This window comes from Dromaius novaehollandiae, chromosome 13 (genome assembly GCF_036370855.1).
Source record: "Dromaius novaehollandiae isolate bDroNov1 chromosome 13, bDroNov1.hap1, whole genome shotgun sequence".
In the NCBI taxonomy this organism is placed as follows: domain Eukaryota; kingdom Metazoa; phylum Chordata; class Aves; order Casuariiformes; family Dromaiidae; genus Dromaius; species Dromaius novaehollandiae.
In genome coordinates, this window is record NC_088110.1 from 14,767,085 (window position 1) to 14,786,845 (window position 19,761).

At 34.8% G+C, this 19,761-nt stretch overlaps 1 protein-coding gene across 1 annotated transcript; it reads left to right on the top strand.

The window, feature by feature from the left end:
• Positions 1–298: 298 nt before the first annotated feature.
• Positions 299–18,058, top strand: TERB1 (telomere repeat binding bouquet formation protein 1). Its single transcript, XM_064519708.1, is given in 19 exon segments — positions 299–675; positions 1,495–1,605; positions 1,816–1,944; positions 2,428–2,559; positions 2,972–3,032; positions 3,110–3,225; positions 3,377–3,499; positions 4,022–4,174; positions 5,317–5,448; positions 6,896–7,021; positions 8,016–8,179; positions 8,942–9,294; positions 10,919–10,980; positions 12,043–12,135; positions 13,385–13,555; positions 14,020–14,100; positions 14,999–15,112; positions 15,539–15,654; positions 16,216–18,058. Coding segments are annotated over 19 exon segments (2,523 nt in total). The 5' UTR covers positions 299–641; the 3' UTR covers positions 16,468–18,058.
• Positions 18,059–19,761: the final 1,703 nt, after the last annotated feature.

The window sequence follows — 19,761 nt, forward strand, 5'->3', positions numbered from 1 at the left end:
CTAAAATAAATTCTTCCCTTAAAGAATAACTGATGTCTCTGATGTTCATTATTATCTTTTGGTTTTGGTCCGTACTGATAAAACAAAATAGTTGCAATTTGGTGGTTTACTGGGTAGCTATAGGAGGCTGAAAATGTTATGCTGGATTTCAGACACATTTGGTCTTTGATATAAAATTACCTCGTGGTCGTCTTGTCTGCTGGCTGATAACAAAGTTGGCAGCCACTTCTAAGGAAAGTTAGAACAGATCACTGTGGTAAATAATGCATTCAGACATACTAATGCCAGGGTCTTTTTTTTTTTTTTCTTTGGTGCCCCACAATGGTAGTATGAAGCTGCTTCAGTTTCTGCAAAATACTAACTTTCAAAACTGTTGGCATAATAATGCAGTAGTTAGAGTGTACTACAACAGCATTGTACTTCCAAAGGAAATACTTGCCATACAAGAACACATGAAACTCTACATGCATGTGAGATATTAGTGTAAAACCAGAGAATTGGAAAGAGTGTATATTAAGAAAAAATATTTAATTCATACTGCACATGACATCATAAAGATTGCTGTTCTAAACAGTAGAGAAAATGCTTTTTTTTCCCCTCTCCCTTGTCATTGTAGAATAAGAACAGGGATACAACCAAAAATGGAAGATCAAAAGGTGCAGAAAACACAGTGTGGTAAGATTCCTAAACTCACTTGTCATATATTTTCTGAATCTATTCAACACAATTTTAGCAGACTGATAGGCCTATCATGTGATGGTGAACTAGTAGAGAAATGTTCTTTTCCTTGTTGCTGTGTTTTTTTGATTCTGTATTGGGAAAGATGAAATCTAATGACAAAATTTCAAATAGTGAATAAAACCTGTAGAAAGTCACCTCTTTTGCTAATACTTAGGCACATTTTTTTGTAGTTTAATTTCTTTTAAGAAAGCAAAACCTTAGGCATGTTTAAAAAATATACTATGTTTTTGCCAAGTTTGTAAATAATTAATACTTAAGTTCTTTTATTTTACTCGAAAGACTAAGAAACAGATTTTCAAAGCAGTTTAGATACCTAGGTGTATAGATACCCAGAAGGATTTAAAAAAGGTTTTGGGTTAACTTATAAACCTAACAACCTGATTCAAGGTGCTACAGTTGTTAAAAGTGATTGTCTTCTGTAACTAAATATTATATAGGGAGCCTTGGCATTTAGCCTTTTCCTTCAGTAGATTCTCTCTCAGTTCACTCACTTTCAATAGTGTTTTCACTCTGAATACTTTCATGGTTCTATACTATTCCTTTAATACCTTGCCTTCAGAGAACTTAGTAATTACATCACACTTACTAATAAATTACTAATAGTTAAAGGCTGGAAATACTAAAAAGGGAGTGTTATAATAACAAAGGAAATGCTATGCTATACTTTTGTGTCATGCTTAGTGTAATACTAAATAGACTAATATAAAGAAAACATAATACTTTCTGTGAAGTTTTCTGTGTTTACCCTTATAGATGTGAAGACAGATCTGAACTTACTGCTTGAATGCCTTAAATACCAGATGGACTGCCCTATGTCTCAGAAAGAGGCTTTGATAACTATTTATTCAATCTGTCAACAAAACAGTAAGAACCATTTTATCCTAAGGATATTTCCCTTAGAAACAATACAATCATTTATTTTCACAATGCATGTTAAGGAGTTGGCTGTCACTTTAAAAAATTATTATATCTAAACATTATAAGACTTGGAGGGATAAAATCTTGGAAGATCTTCATTTTACATAGAAACAAAAGCAAAATTTTAATTTTTGTTCTTTGTTTCCTCTGCTGTAGGTGAAGCAAGTGAATATTTTCGAGAAATTGGTGGTTTGATGTTTATAAATGACCTTGCAAAGTCAAGTGTTCATTGCATAGTGAAGGAAGCAGCTTTATTTACATTAGGAATTATAATAGAAAGTAATGGTAATAATAAATACTGTTATTTATATTTCCGAATTAGTTATCGCATCTTATTACTTCTGCTTATGCATTGTCTTCTCTTTGATTTTCTTCAGCAAAAATTGGATTGCAACAATATTAGCTTGAGTGAGAGGCAATAAAGGTGCCTTAAATATAGTTTCACTGACTAGTCCCAGATTCGGAGAAATCCATCACTGGTTTTACTGTTTCTGCTCCTCAGAATTTGTACAGACAGCATGTGTTTATGATAACAGACAGATGTATTTCTTCAGTTTCTTGTTGATATGCATGATGACTCAGACTTACAAGTTTTGCCTAGGACCAGCATGGTGTAGGACTCACTACAGAGGGAAGCTGCAAGTCCCTCTATAGCTCCATGTAGGCTCCATTTACAACATATTGCAACTGAGACTCTAGTTACTTTATGAAAATAGTTAAAGATTATAAATGGCTTTTGGACTTAATATTTTTATTTTCTGATTTCAGTTTATTGTCAACAAACTTTGTGTACTCCTGCATTATTTGAAGATCTTATTTCATTTTTAATGAATAAAGATTCTGGTGTGAACTTGAAAAGGATGTCTGTTTATGTCATCTTAGTACTGGTTTCAAATAATAGTAAGTTTTTTTTTTCCTGTGTTATAACTCCAAGTTTTTAATTATGATTTTATGTTTTTGTTTGTCAATCTACATTAGTGTTCCAAATTTCTGTAATGAAGTATGTAAGTAGATCATCCATTATTTGGAGTTCCTGAGCAGAAAGTACTTTATTTCTAAAGAACCTAACTATGGTTTTCAAAAAACATGATGCAAAACAGTAATTTCTGAAAAATTACAGAAAATATTAAATATATAGAAAGAAGAACAACATTTTTGCCAGTGTATTTATGTGCTTTTGTGTTTGGATTTTTTGGAGATGTGTGCACTTAGGAAATGGAAATAGAATGTAAATATGTAAATTAAACTTGCTATATTAAGATTTTGTTCCAAGCCACACATTTTTTTGATTCTGGTATATGTTCATTTTTAGAAAATGGGCAAACATATGTCAGAGAAACAGGCTGCATTGGTCTTCTGCTACAATTATTCAGGTAAACAAACACAGTAGCAATTAAGACAGAAAAATAATGGATTATTGAGAATTTGTTTGCTTTGTTTTTCTTAACAGAACAACTCTTTCCATACCTGAGATTAATCTGTCAGATAAAAATATTAATCAGTGCTATCAGCTGTGGTCTTCAGTCTGCAGTACTCTTTGTGCCTGTGTTAATAATCCTCAAAATGGTAAATATTGTAATTAAAATTCCTACATTTATTATCATCTGAAGAAAGTTTAAAGTATTTTTCAAAAGCAGTGACAGTTTGTTTTTATTGTTCAAGTGAAATGGCTATTACACTTGGGTTAGGGGTTATTTATTGTTTTTTACTTTCCCAGAAGATAATCAAAATATTTGCTGTTCAGTTTTTTCATATGCAAAAGAGTGGCTAGAAAGTTGCATAGAGCCTGAGATAGTTCGTCCTATCTGTTCATTTGTTGGACTCACAGTTGCAAATAACTGTAAGTACACCTCAGGCTTTGAACAATTTTTCTTCATTCTGCAGTTAACTGTATGATTTCTTCTTTTTGTCTATCTCTACAAGTTTATGTACTGTTCTGATGACTTACTCTGCGAGGTAGATTCCACTGTCTTTACTTACCCGGGGTTGTGCTCAACTTCACAAACAGCCTCACTGGTTAGTTTAGTGAGGTATGTAAAGCTGTTTGGAAGCCGTTTGGATTAGAAGTATTTTACAAATATAAATCATTAATACATTTCTGAAAATGATTGAAATTAAGTAGAACTTAGGCATAATGTTTACTATTAGCATACATGTATTAGGGCTGTGCATTTCCTGTTATTATAAGACTATTACTAAATTGCTCAAGACTAATACATACCCAACTTCAGTTACATTGTATGGATGGAAATGGAATGATTAATATATGCATACAAAAATAATAATGGCCCTAAGTAACAAAATGCTAAAGCAACTAGATATGTGTATGATTTAATTCACACTTTATTCTTTTTTCATTAAGCATATGTACAGAAATATTTTGCTTCTGTTAGAGGATTGGATACATTAGCTAAGGTTCTCATCAAGCTGATGCATGATTCGTGTATGAGCCACTCGAGCACAAAACTTGCAGTAGTAGTAACAAAGACTCTGGATGCCTGCATTGCTAATGACTGTGAGTGAAAGGACCCCCACCATTTTTATATGTGGTATTTCTAAACGGCAATTGTTAAGAGTCTAGTCTTGGAGGCAAAGTAATATGAATGAGTGATAAAAGGCTGGTTATATACATCCCAATACAGTTTATATTGCAGTATTTTTTTAGATTGACTTGTGTAGTGGGAGTGATTCAGTGCACTGGCATCTGAGGTGGGTTGCTTTCCCATAGTGACTAAAATAATCATAGATACTGAAATTTAAACCATACTGAGAATCAAAAAAAGATACCAGAGCTAGTTCTGTGCAAGTAAAGCTGACAATTGGACACTGTAGTCAGCTTGGATCCTGGAGTTGTAGAACTGTACTTTTGTAGCCCTGTGTCTAAGCTAATAAGCTTTAGGAGACTTTATTAACTCAGCTGTTGAGCTAAATGAATGTGGTATGTGAATATGGCTCCTGGTACATCTGCATACTAGCCTAAAGAGGCCTTGCTGTACTCCATCAGAAGGTTTTGAGAAATCTGTGAGCATGATGAATCTGTTTTGTTGGCCACATGTGCTGTCTTTGACACTTCTGCCTTAAGTGCTCACTAACTGAAACTCAGAAAAGTTAATACACCTGCGCTGGTGTAGAGCCTAGATTCAGAGAAGTGGGTATGTGACAGGATAAACTTTTCAGTCTGTAATTAGTAGCAGTGGTGTTCCCAGTTTCAGGAAGAGATTGCTCCCTTTAATGTCTGTTCATCGGAATCATTCTTAGCTCTCTTTGTGGCAGATATTCTATGAATCAAATCTTATTCTACCCTTACTTGCTATATTCTTGAACTGGCAAAGGATGTGAAGAAACTGCACAGATCTGCAAACCTCGAATGCCTCAAAGCTCTTGTTTATCAGAGCTTCCACCACATTTCTATACAATGCAGTCTGGGAGGGAAAAGGCAGTGTTGCATTTGGGGAGTAGCATGGGCAGAATTACTGCACCAGGAGAGTGTTAACATTGAAGAGTGTGGGGGGCATGAGGAGGAAGACTGTACAATCCTGAAGCTTTTAGAGATCTGTAGAGATTTTCCCGGGGGGGGGGGGGGGGGTATCATACTTGGATGGCACCTATATACTTGCTGTCTAATTTACTTTTCTTCAATTATTTTCAACATAATAGCTGCCATGGGTGTTGTCTTGGCAAAGTATCACACTGTGTCAGAGCTACTGAAGTTGCTGCCTAATGACACTCTGGATACAGGAGAAAAAATTAGTATTATTCTAACAATTGGACACTGTACTGAAGTTTGTGGTAAGTGGGTTTTTTTGTTTGTGGGTTTTTTTTTTTTACACTGATTCTGAGTTTAAAGTATGCATCAGTTGTGTCATTCCATTTAACTTCGGAACTTCAGGGAAAGTTCTATTAAATAACTTAATAATATTGAGGAAAATTTCTAGAATGTTTTATCTTTAGACTAGAAGAGCTGTTAACACACAGCATGTTCAAGAGCTTAAAAAATAGAATATTATAAATTCAGAGCTGTCTTTAGGTATCACAAGATAAAATTCATTCAGTCCTGAAAACTACATACATCCTGCATAAATCTTTTGGAGCTCTATTTTAATGGCCTTTGGTATGTACAGCTTTTGTTCACTGTTTACATTGCTGTTAATTAAAAAAAAAATTATTTAATGGTATTATTTTTCAAGTAACATAAGCAACAAGTAACCTGTAATGTTTTTTGTCGTGTTCCTGAGGGCTGGCCCAAGCACATCTGCTGAAAGCATAGCACTTAAGTTGGTACCTCATGTCAATAAAAGCTGACAGAATGTGAAGCTGTGATATACTGACCATTGTTACTTATGCTGCTGTTTTTTCTCATGTATGCTCAAAAATGCATCAAAAAGAGCGTTCTAAAACCCTGACTGATCGTCGTTCTTGAAACACCAATAACAAGTTCAGTGATTAGCTTCAGTAGGTTGTAAGTCTTATACTTTAAAAACCCTCCTTTTCATGAAGAATTGATTGGAGCAAAAAGTGTTTTGCCTAATGAAAAATGTCTTTCAAATACAAATATGATCATCCTACAGAAAAGTTTGTCTTAAAATGTCAACACTGACAAAGGAACCAATAAAGATGAAATGTGATTGTGTTTTATCAAGTTTAGACCACACAGAACTATTTTTAGAAAGTTGTCAATTTTAGGAATGCATGCTGCAAATGATAGCATAATTTAAAAAAATTGATAATTTCATACTTAATGAGGATGAAGTGTCTTCTCTTGTCTATGGGATGAACAGATTAGGCCTGGATTAAAGCACTGATTTTACTGCTGTTTAGCTGGAGATAAACCTTCAGCTTTTGAAATTTCTGCATCTCATCATTTGGGTAAATGCAGCATATAGACTTTAAGGGCATACACTACAGATAAAGAAATATAGAATCCATAACTCAAATATTTTAGGCAAGAATTAAATGAAATTCGGTCACTGTCATATAATCTGGCTCAGTCCTCCTCCAGTTTTTTGACAACAAGCGAGTATACTTTGAACTGTGATCAAATCATCCTGTGTAATGACATCCATGTTCTGCAACTCGAGCATTAGGCCTTTACAGCAGACTTTACTCCATAAGAAAAATCTGTTTTTTCTGAACTTCCTTGAAAATTGTTGGCATTGGCCTATAAAGTTACTGTAGTATTGTTAAGTGTGTATGGGTTAGAAAATCATCTGTATTCCTTTACCACTTCCTATTTTAGAAGAAAACCAGTATGAACTACTTAAGAACAATGGTCTTCCACTTATGATTCAAGTGTTAACTGAGTCTCAGGATGAGGAACTAAACAAAGCTGCTACTTTTGTGCTGCAAAACTGCAGACAAATGAGTAAGCCTGCTGTTATTTGAAATGTTAGATGGGTTATTCTTCATATTTAAGTTCTGTTGACTTTCCAAATAATTTAAAGCATACCAGCTTTGTAATGCTGTGTACACCAAAATGTTGTTTTTTTGGGTTTTTTTTCTGCAGAACAGTTGCATATTTACCACAGTTAAATGATTACGGCATTTAGGGAAAAAAAGTTGTAAAATTCCAAGAATGTTGTGAGAACGCATCTGTATAACCTATATATGTAGAGGTGGTTCTTAAAAGCTTTCACAGCTATAAATCTTGTGCAAAATATTAACATTGTCATTTCACACCTAATTAGGATGCCATTTACACATATGTACCATTGTACATAGAGACCAAGTCCATAATCACCATGACTGCAATTATTGTGCAGTAGCAAAAAATCTTCATCTCAGTTTCTGAAGTAGGGTGTATTTTGAAGCATCCTGCCTAAAGTTCTTTAGATAACTGTACAATACTGCAGATAATACAGAAGAATACCTTTTCCTTTAATCTCTGTAGCACTGAAAGATATTATGCAATTGCTAATTAATGGGTTTAAAAAAAAGAAAGTATCTTTCTGTAGTAAAAATCTATCTGGGAATTTTATTTGGATGTTAAGATTGAGGAGATTGTGCTTTTCACCTGCTGAATGAGGATTAAGTCCAAGTTGGTGTTTTTTTGGTTTTTGTTTGTTTGTTTTTACAGCACAGCATTATTGCAAACAACTTATTATAACTACAAGCTTAACAATTAATGAGCTGGAACATGGGGCTTGCCTCTTGTGACAGCAGTTTATTTTTGAAATATGTTAACAATTATATGCAAACTTAATTTAACAGTTATATCAATTATTGTTAAGAGATTATATTTTGCTTTATAAATTACTTGGGGGCATGTCTTTCAGGAAACTAAAATGTAATAAATATTTATTATTAAAGTATTTGGTGATAAAATTTGGAGTATTAATTTTGTTTTATAATTTACAAAGCTGAACAATTGTCCCTGAAAATAAATGAGAATTCATTAAACGTGAACAGTGCAGAACAGCTGGAATTGGATGTACAAAGCAGAGAAAGAACTCTACAAGACTACTGGAAGAAAGCAAAAGAAATTTTACACAGAATAAACTTGATTGAAAAAGAACATGATGAGGTTGGCCTCTTTACCAAAGTAGGATAAAACTAAGCAGATCTCTCCAGAGTGTAAGGAGAAATAGGAAGTAAACCTTTAAGATAATTTCAGTGTGAGCTAGAAAAGTAAGGAAAACACTGGATGTATGTGAAACAACATAATCTAAATTTTAAATTTGTCGTTACTGTGTATCGTACTAAGCTAGAAGTATACAGGGCAATTGGAGAATGCAGCCATCTGCATGTTTTTTAGTGAAGCATTTTAGTCTATTGTAAAATGAGACTTTCCATAAAATTGAGATCATTTAGATTGCAAAACTAGAGTTGGATTTTTTTAAATTTCCGATACATATTTTGAATCTATAACTTTAACATTTGCATGCAAGAAATGACTGTGATTGTACACTACTATAGTGTAGCTTATGGACAAATGTGAGCATAAAGTTTTGCTATCTTTCTGTTGTATAGCTACTTGGTATCTCTGGGTGTAGAATAGCAAGTTTTTGACTTAGCTAATTCAGTCTTTTAATTTCTAGAAGTGCTCTGTACTAGTACCAAATCCATTGCTTCAGCCTGGAACTGCCAGTTGATAACCACTCCCTTCAACTCATATATTCAACTCCAACAACCTTGCTGTTTTGTTAGCTCTCAACTCCATCTGGGGTTTTTGAAGTTCTGAGGAATTTGCTTTACCTTCAGAGTTATATTGGCCTATCCTAATTATGGATTTACTTAGTATTTTTATAGATCTCATATAGTCACTAACTAGTATTTTTCAATACAGGAAAGAGTACAAAGAAAAATATTTGTTGACAGATCTTCAGAAGCCAGTACTGACACATCAAAATACCGTGAAGTGAATACTAGTGACCCAAAAAATCATATGGAAAGAATGTATAAAGTATGTTGTCCACAGTTAACCTGCAAGTCAAATGACTGGATTCTTGCTCCATCTGCAAATTCTCTACCACTGCAGAATGAAATACCGAAGACTATGAATCTAATAAATGCTTCTACTGGACATAGTGAACAGAATATTATTCCATGTTCAGCTGAACGGCAAACAGACTGTGTACTTCAAAGTCATAGTATAAATGAAAAAAATGTTTGTGGAAAAAAACAGTCTGTTCAAGCAAGGTATGTATTTTAACATCTAAGCAGAGATACTAAGTTTTTTTGATTAGTAATTTCCAAAGTGAATGTTAGTCTTTCTACGTAATGGTTACTAACTGTCTTTTTCTGCAAGTGAAAAGAGATGACTCTTTGGTTGCCCCCCCCAGAGAGTATTGGAGAAATGTTTTTGACCTCACAAATCAAAGATTATAGACACTCGCTGCAGTAATAAAAGCTGCTCTCTCTCTTCCCCCCCCCCCCCCCCCCCAAATGGGTAGGCATCTGACAGATTATACAGAGAGCCTGTTACTGGCCACGTCCTATTGCTTTGAGCATAATGATGAAAAAGCATCCATGGTTTCTGCCACAGATTTCCCACTGATTCAGCAGATCAGACTTTGACACATTTATTTGGATGAAACCATGGAATCTTCCGGGACATGCACCTATTGGAAAAACAGCAGTTCCAGAACTGCTCTGCACAAAATTGAAATTGTATTGCTTACAAAGTGGGAATAAAAGCATTTTTCCTTGCTTCTCTCCCCTCCTATTGAATTACTTCCCTGCATGGGATGAAAAAGATAAAGCATTGTATTGACATTTACTATTCTCTTGCTTTGTGTATCAGTCTCACACAAACATATATTTTCCTCTTTTCTTTTTTCTTTCACTTCTCCTGGTTATCTTTCCTATCAATTAAAAAAAAAAAAGGCATTTGCAAGGATAAATGCAAATTCAGTTATGTTGAATTTATATTTTGAATATTCCTCCCCATCCCCCACCCTCTTGTTAGACAATGAGAGAGTATGAAAGCTACAGTATTTCTCCCTTTTTGGGTTCCATATTTTTACTGTGTTTTTTTTCTGTGGCTGGCTGGACTATGCTCCCATGCACTTTCCTAATGTGCATTATACTGTGACTTTGCAACTACCACAGAAATTATGGGAAGCATAGGGTGTGTTCCATGGTCAGGTAAGTTCTGCTTTGCTACTGACTGATGTAATCTCACACTGCTTTATTTGTTGTAGTGACCTTTAAAGCATGAATCTTTTAAGAAATTTGGGGCTGGGGGGAAGCCACTCTATTAGTATATGGATTTGTGTGAAAACGGTAATGACCCAAGCATGACTGTGGATTAGGCTTCTCGCTCCTGCACCATTCAGAGGTAGCTTATGACACAAAAATGCACGATGAAACATCACATATTGTAAGATAATATTGGTTGTATAAAAGTTAATCAGTGTAAGAAAAGATAATGAAGTATCTTTTAAAGCAACTGCTACATCTGGTGAAAACTATAGCATTGCAAAGAGTTCACAAAAATTGCGTGCACCAAGTAATCCTTATGTGAACCAGAATTACAAATGACTCCGGAAGCTACCATCCTGTGAAAGCACTGTGTTCCGAATGCTGGAACAGACATTCTGAATAGCACTGCAAGGAATGATGATCACAGATCTCTGATAAACAGATTTCTAATATGATAATGACATGCCGAATACATCTAGCCTAGTAACTTGGAATAACTAGAATCTGTATAGTTACTATGCTTTTTGTTTTGCCTTTCTAGAGTATGTATTAATTTACAGTTAGCTGTATATTGTGAAGTCTGATTTTAAATTTGTTCACCTGTTCTTGGTCTTCCTAGTGAACACTTGTTTAAACAACCAGAAAAGATTGTTAAAAGCCTGAAACAGGCATGCACATCAGGTACAGATAGTTAAACATATTTTCTGTTAGTTTTTGGGGGAAGGGTTTAGATAATTTTGTTCTTAACAAAGTTCTTTTTTAAAATTAGTGGATTATGCTTACTCTTACCATTGCTTTTTGTCAGATGTAATATATAATCCGATGACAGAATACTAAGCCTAAAATTCTATAGCTGTTTGCATACTTTGAAAATCTTATATTGCGTATAACTTTACCATGAGAATATTTATTCTAGATTTCTCCTAATACATATTTTAGCTTTTTTTAAATTGATTTTAATTATTCAAATGAATATATCACAGATAAGTGTTTTAAATTAAGTCTGAATGCAATTTCTATTTAACAATGGAAGCCATTAATAGAAAATTTATCAGGGTACTGATTTTGTTCTGTACTCTTAAGATTGAGGGATAGAGCCTAACTGAGAGAACAGTTTTTGCCTGGAGCTACTCCTGCACGTTAGACACAGGTAGATGTGTTGTGGGAGAAGGGTTTATTAGACTTGCATTGATCTTTTTACTCTGGTATACTTTTTCCAGAATTGGCATCTGGAATCAACCCAAATCTTTACTCATAATTTAGTTGGCTGTTCATTTATAAAATTGATGATTATTCATTAGAACAGTGTTTGCTAGAGTGGTAGCTTTAGAAGGGACCAAGCTGATCTCCAGGTGATGGCTTTTTAAATGGAGAGTAAGGATTATTCCAATACATTACACTTTCCAACTTCCGATTCCAAATACAATTTAAGCTTATAGAACTTAGTTAATGTAAGTATACAGAGTTATCCTGGTATGTTCAAATTGAAATAATATGCTGTTTTGGGAGAGCAAAGTAAAAGTAAGTATTGAATTAAATGGAATTATTTTAGATTAAAAAAAATGGATCCATTTAACTTCAGGAATTTCTTCAGGGTTTTTTTTTGCCGTTATGTAAATTAAGCTTTTCTAATAATCTACAAATAAAAAATACAACTGAACATGGATATATTGATGTAAATTACTGCAGCAAAAGATAGACTGCATTTTCTTTCTTAGTGTTTTTTTTTTCTTCCTAATTTAGATCAACATTCATCCTACGCAGAGATAACTAAGGAAGAAAAAAGTATTTTGACTACATCTGCATCTCTTAAAACAGCAGATTTAAGGTGTTTAGGTAAATATTATCTTAGGTCTTTTTTTTCCTGATTCCATAAAAGATGCCTCGTGGAGTCAGCAGTTCAGTAAATAAATTGACATTACAGAAATTCTAGCACACCTATTGGATTAACTAATCTGCAGTTCTGAATTGTTTCCCTTTCTTTTTCTGCCCCTAAAATAAAACATAAATATTGAAATAAAACTTGCATATTCAAATTTAGGTCTATATATCTTTATCTAAGATAGGTTTACTAATAAGCAGAATATAAAAGAGCTTAAAAGAACACAAAGTACTTAAAAAATACTTAAGAACACTTGTTTTCCTGCTTTCTCTTATCAGACGAAGGGGACAAAAAAATTAACCCTGCGAAACTTCTGAATGTTTTACATTTCCTAACTGTTCTGCAGCCTTTCCAATTTTCCTGCCTTACTGCTATTAAGTATGGGCAGTCTGTTCTATAGTAATCCATCACTGTAGCCTTCAGTTACCCCATCTTCTGCTTCATGAACTCAGTCCTGCAGTAGCTTATGTGAATGCTACTCAAGGCTTATAAGGGGATTTTTGTAATCAACCCTGTGACATAAAAGCCCACAATCCACTTTTGAACATGATTTAAGGTAAGTCATATGAACTGAAGTTGTCCAGGTGTATTCTACCTGAGCTCTAGCGCTGCTTTATCTCAGGCTAGAATTCTGCAAAGATATACCAGTGCCCTTCCTATAGTTCCCTACAGTGGAGGAAGGTCTTCAGCTGACTGTGTAACTGACCATAAACTACCAAAGGGTATGTCCTCAGAAACAGGCAGGAAGGCTTTGTTGTGAGGAAATTCATAGCGGAATTCAAGTTACTATTCATTCAGGTTAATGCAGATAATTGTTATGATCGAGAGAATGTTTTAAAATATAGAAAAGACAACTTCTATACTTGGCCCTTGTATAAAGGGCCTGTTCTTGTCCTGTCAAGGTTCTTTTACTTCTGTAGAGGATCTGTGCCTAATTCAGCACTTCTGGAGTGGAAGTGCAGTATAACTTGCTCCTATGGGTCATGTTGAAAATGCATATTTTCTTGGAGAGCAAGTGCAAAACGAAAAATGAGTATTTTCAAGAAGATACAGAAAGGCCTAAGCTTTTTTGAGATGTGTATATGGAAAAATGGAAGTTGAATCGTAGATCATAGTGAGCAAAATAACAAAAATATTGTATTTGATGATGGCTGCTATAACAGTCATGCCTGCTGTTTCTACAATGTGCTATTTTTTTTCCAGGATGTACAGCATCAGGCCTGTCCTTCAATAGCAAAACCTTTAGCAAGATGTTGCAAACTTGTCCATACCCATGTGATCGTCACAAAGTCATTCTGGAAGCTGAAAAAAGATACAAAAAAGAACTTAGGAAATTGGCTGTTTGTAACAACAGTAGTTATGCAGCTTATGAGAGTAATTATGAACACTTTTTTTTCTTAGTAGCTACAACTATTGTTTTAAACTGTATTTATTTATTTTAGACTTGATTCTGATCTTCTAACAGTCTTGTAAATACTGATTTACTTGTGATTTGTATTAAATGAGATTAGAACTAGCCACTTCTGAGAAGTAGCTATCATGTATTTCTTGGCAGTAGCGATGCATCCTCATTATAGGTTTTGATGAGGCTGTAGGTCCTCTTTGTCAGAGTTAGTCAAGTTTTAACAGAAAGGAATGTCTTAAGTTGAAATAAACATGAATGGATGCATGATGACATAAGCTCCTTACATTCTAATGTTACATCCTCACGGATGAGAGGCCTAATTCTTAATCAAGGAAGTAACTAAAGTGCAGCCTGTATTTTTGTGTTTTAAAAGAAGGTATTTTTAAACAGTTATTGCTGGCATTTGCACTAGCATACATCTTATACTTTCCAGAAATACTGTTAACACCAGTGAATAAAGGAAGACTGCACAGAGAGACATCAACTTTTAAGACCAGAAACGAAAAATTCCAAAGTAAGGGCCCAGTTCTGAAATTAATGTAAAAAGCCCTTATTATCTGCGTGCTCCTATTGCAGGACTTCCACGAGAGCATTTGGATGTTCTTGCTGTGGATACTGTCAAAATTTTATTGTGACTAGGCCAGAAAATGCATATTCTATAATCATTAAATTGTTAACTTCATTGTTAACTAATGTGTGTATTTGACACTTGCTTTGCAGATACCGATTTAAATCCTGTCATGGTTACTTATGTGCCCTCCACTATTTGGGGGTTTCGTAACCTTAATTTTTAAAACAGTGATGCACAGTCAGTATCTGATCATAGTGTAGTTGCATGTTGCTGGATTCAACGTCGTTCTATTATACCTTTATAGCAACGTTACCCTGTTATGCTTGTTTCTGTACCCGCTTGGAACTCTGCTAAGGAGTTGGATCTCTGTGTGCTAAACAGCTAAAAGGGTAAAACTTAAAACACAACAATGCTAGGATAAGTAAGTGAAAACAACATACCAGAGAGCTAAATAAAGGAGATCTGCTTGCCTGTCTGGTATGAGGAGTTGAATAAAATTCTACTGATAAGGTAGAGATGGAAAAGTGAATATAAGTTACATAATTATTTAATAAACTTCTGAGAATAGATTGATTTTTCTTCAGATTCACAAATTAATTCATTTGGCTATGATAGCCATTGAAGTCTTTTAAAAATAACTGTTTATATCATCTCAAAAACCCTAATTACCTTGAGCAAGTAAAAATTTTTTTGAAGTAAACCGGATTTTTCCAGTCTTTCTTACAAGACCAAATAGCAGTACAGCTCAGAAGATGGTCTTGCCTTAAATTTTAATTCCTAAAATATCCATGTTTTGTGCTTTTTCAAGAGAAAGACATAACTTTTATTGTTTTTTTAAAAGGTATACTTTTGACTCCAATTAGAAAAAACAAAACTGATGCTTCAAACAGAGATGAGCATAGTAACAATATTTGGTTGACTGAAAAGTATAACTTGATACCTACATATGAAAGATGTGAGTATTACCAGAAACAATTTGTATTACCAGAAAATTAATTTGCATAACTTTAAGATCAAGTTGCCTTTAGGTCAGGGCATTGATACAAGCATCTGTGCTTGCTATTGGAGACAAATGGCTGAGAATTTTGATAGGGCTTTTTTTTGTATTTTCAGTCATAGTATTATTGATGTTTATTTTGCTTTAATTCCTGTTATTTGTTAGCTGCTTCTAAAGCCTAAATAAGCTTGGCATGTTAATGTCACAATGATGAGAAGAAGATACTACTTTGTTTATTTGAATATTAGTAACTATTAATAATGCAATATTTACATTTTCAAGGTTATTAGAAGAAATATTTCTTCAAAACATGACATTGACTTTTACAGCAGATTTCAGTTAGTTTAAAATAACTAAGAGATGGGCTTGTTCACAATTTCATAGCTCTCCAAAAAAAACAACATGCTAACTTGAGGAGACAGAGTCAAATGTGCAACCAAGAATATCAATGCTTAAAAAAAAACTGTATATGTTCACTTGACAAAGATGAGGTAAGCTATGTGTAGCCTAATTGTACATTCACATATTTATAAATGTCCAAAAAAAGTCATTGTGAATTGCATAATTTCTTTTAAAGTCACCTTTAACAGGAGGCCAGTACCAAACTGAGCCTTACTGAAAACAGATCCCTCTCTATTGACTTTAACCAGTCATACTGATTTATCCCTGGAAAGAGTTAAGCATGATGGTCCTTTCTGAATACTGGATATGGAGACAGTAGAGGTATGCTTTCTCAGGCACTAATGAAAATCTGCATAGTGTAAAAAAAATAACAGAAACCTAATGGAAAAGCTGTCCTGACTGGAAAACAGATCCTTAAGGGTATAAGCTAAGTAAGAGCAATAGAAATTAAGTTAAAGGTCAGGGAGAAATACTGTATTTCAGTAAACGGGTGACAGTGAGGAAATGGCTAGACCTGACATCTGTGAGAACCATTACTACCTGGACAAAGTAATCATTCTTTAGAACTACATAAGATTGTATTGTCAGCAATAATGCATTATCAAAGTGAAATACTATGTAAATTTACATAATTTTTAGTTACACTAAAATAAATAAAGAACAAGAAAAAATGTTCCCTGGATGTGAATGCAAGAACTTTGAAAAAGAGAAAAAGAACCCCAGACGATTTGACAACTGAAGAAATTACCCATCTTTTGTTTAAAAAATAAGTCATCACTGAGTTTTAAAAAAAAAGAAAAGGCCATCACAGGAATTTTATTTTGTTGTCCTACCCACTTCAGAAAGGATGGACAAATGTTGTTCTTTCCAAGAAATATCACAAGTTACAGACACAAGTTACTGAAATTTGATTTTCTACTATCATACATGCTGTTAGGTCAGTTCTCAGTTCTTGACCCCGATCCTACTTGTCAAAAAGGACAGGATACCCCCCAGAACATTACAGAATTTGCAGCCCATGGGGTTGCACTTTGTGTCATTCCAGTGCTGTGCTGTACCAAGCATTGGAATGGTCTTTGTTACAACAGTGCTGTGGCTGGGCTTAGAGCACTGGGCACTTTTAGAGAGCTTTTCTGCCATACTGACCTTACCTGACAGGATACAGTGAGAATAAGAATTTCACTTAAGCATTCTAAATTAATCCATATATTTACTAGGAAGTGCAAGTAAATATTGAGTTCAAATACCTTTTTTGATGGCTTATGAAAATCTCCCTGGCAATTTTTACCATGTTTAATATGCATACTCCTTGCACAGAGATGCTGTCTATAGATAGAATAGATGGTGTTTCTGCTGTTTTTTAGAAATGTGTGTGTGTTTAGCAGCAAGCATTTTTCTACTTAAACCTTTTCTAGAATAGCACAATGTTTTGTGTCGACATTTTTCTTGATATTTTTTCTCTTATGTCTTGCTTTACAGAGGCAGGAAAAAAACAAAAAGCATCAGTAATATCTTTCAAGAGGATTTTGTATTTTGACACAATGTTGAAGAACAGCAAAATTAAGTGAGGCACTGCAATAACATGATCTGTTAGAGAGTTGTTTTAGATTGGTTTGGACTCATGTTTTTCAATGCTAACGTTCACATACAGAAATTGTTATGCTTTGCAAAATTCAATTTAATGTAACTTGGTAAGTTTTTTTTTTTTTTTTAATAATGCTAATATACCTAAAGGAAAATCTTTACCAGTAAAAGTTGGGTTTTTTTGTTTTGGTTTTTTTTTTTTTTTTTAATTTTACTCTAACCTCCTCTGTCATCTGATTTATGTGATACTCAACATGTTTTTTTGTTTGAATCTTTTTACGGTCTGTTTTGTCCCATTTGTAAGAAAAGGTTATGTTGCTAAAACTAATAGTTTATGTAAGATACTGATAAGTGTTAATGTTGTGCATTTTTTTCCTCCTAATCAATGGAATGTTTACAGTAGCTAAAATATTTTGTCATGTATTTGATGTACTGTATATATAGGAAAATAGGATATATTGACAGAAGTATAGATGAGATGTTTATTGTTCTAAGTTATGCAGCCAGGTCAACAATTAGGAGAATTTGTTTGTAAATAGAAGTATTTAAGAGATTGCAAGGCTCACAAAGGCTTCCGGTAATATCAAAACTTTTTTTTAAAGATACAAATGGTCATAACTATTGAATTTGAACGTACAAGTTGCAGAAAATGAGGAAATGGAAGAAATTCCATGTGCTAGAGAGATTTCTAGACAGATGTTTTCAGAAAGAAGACTGTGATAGAACAAGTTTTATATATTTTTTTTTATTCCTGTTTGCAAATAATCTGATGTAAGACTGGGTGTCACCCACTCTTCTGGGTGACAGAAAATATATGTTTGTACACTACTGAATATAAGTAGGTAAATCCTTCACTGGTGTAACCAGTAAATTGAAATAGCTTGTGGAAATGCCAGAACTTTTAAATAAAAGATTTAGATGTGGTCCAGTTACTGTATTTCTTGAATGATAGTAATGGCTGGGATGATATCTATGGACCTATGTAAAACAGTTCAATGTTGAACTAAACAGAATGCAGATGCTGACATATTTACAGTTTGAAATTGAAAATTGAAAGACTTATAGTAGGGATGATGCTGATGATAGGTCTTTTAATATTTTCTGCTGTTTTTGTTTGTTATATTACTAATATTCAAGTATCTTCATAAACTTATGAAAGGTGTATTGAGATACCTTTTGCAAAGGTCCAATCCTTTGAGCATTTATGAGTGGAGCTATTCAAAGCGGTATAGTTAAATACTGACATATATATTTGCAGTATGTGAGCCAAAGGGAATAACAAGGCAGTGGTGCACACAACAGGGAGAACCTGCTCAGTTGTGTACTTTAGCTTTTGGGTCCATGGAAAGATACTGTGTAATCTAGATAAACTTGTATTTTACTCTGTCAGTGTGTATGCATTTAGGTAATCCATATTATTCTGGCCTAAATATATTTCGAGTGGAGAGAATATGTAACACAGGTAAGTCTTAGACACGTATGAAGATAGAGTATCACAGTAACAACAGTTTACCTCATCACAGACTCATGGAACAATTTACATTGGAAAGGACCTCCAGAGTCTGTAATCTAACCCCTTCTTCAAAGCAGAACTAATTTTGAAGTTAGATCAGATTGCTCAGTGCCTTGTAAATTCAAGTTCTGCAAATCTCCAATGATGGAAGTCCTGCAACCTCTTCCACTGCTTAACCATTGAAAACGTATAATCCAGAAATGAAAAGTCATGGAGTAGAAGTGAGTAGAAACCTGTTGTGAGAATTTGCACAAGTCGGTTCAGCTTTTTGTCTCATTTTGATTGTCTGTACAACCTTGATAATGAGATTTATTTTCTTGCATTAAGTGCATTGAAATCTATGCACAAGATTAATCACAGAAATATACAAGAATGACTAATATCATTGTTAGGCTTCTTAAGCCACCCAGCACTGTATGCTAGCACTTTGAGAAGCTCAATTCACTGATAATTGCAATTAAATTATGAAGGAAAGGGTGTTTACAAAAAAAAAGTTAAGTGGCTTTGTTATCCATAGTAGAAGAAGGGGGATGCATGAAGGTGGCTGGCAATATTATTTTCTAGTGAATAAAATTATAGGCTTTCATCTAATGAAATAATGCATTCAACTTCCACAGTAGATACAGTATCTTGTTTATAGTTACCGTGGGAGTTAAAAAAATTTCCTAAGAAATGCTTATTTCTGCTTTGTCATACTGTAGGAGACAGTGTGCCGTGTCTTCTCTACTGCGCTCTTCTGTTCTTACTTCCTCCTCCTTTACCCTTCGGCTGTTGGGCGACCTTTGAATGTCATTTAAATGGGCGAGGGGCGAGAAGCGGGGCAGGCGCAGCGAGGAGCAGGCCAGGCCCCCCGCACCTCCGCGGCCGCGTTCCCTTGCGCGGCCTCCCGGGCGGGGCGGGGAGAGGCGGCGGCGGCGCGGCCGCCGGGCGCCAGGGGGCGCTGCCGGGGACGGCCTTACAGGCTGGCGCAGGGCGGGGCGCGCGGCCGGGGCTGCCCGGCGCCGCCTGACCGAAAAGCGGCGCGGCGGCGGGCTGCGGGCGCGCCGTGCGGCCGAGGGGCAGCGCGCGGGGTAGCGCCGCAGCCGGGGCTCGGGCCCGGGCGGGGCGG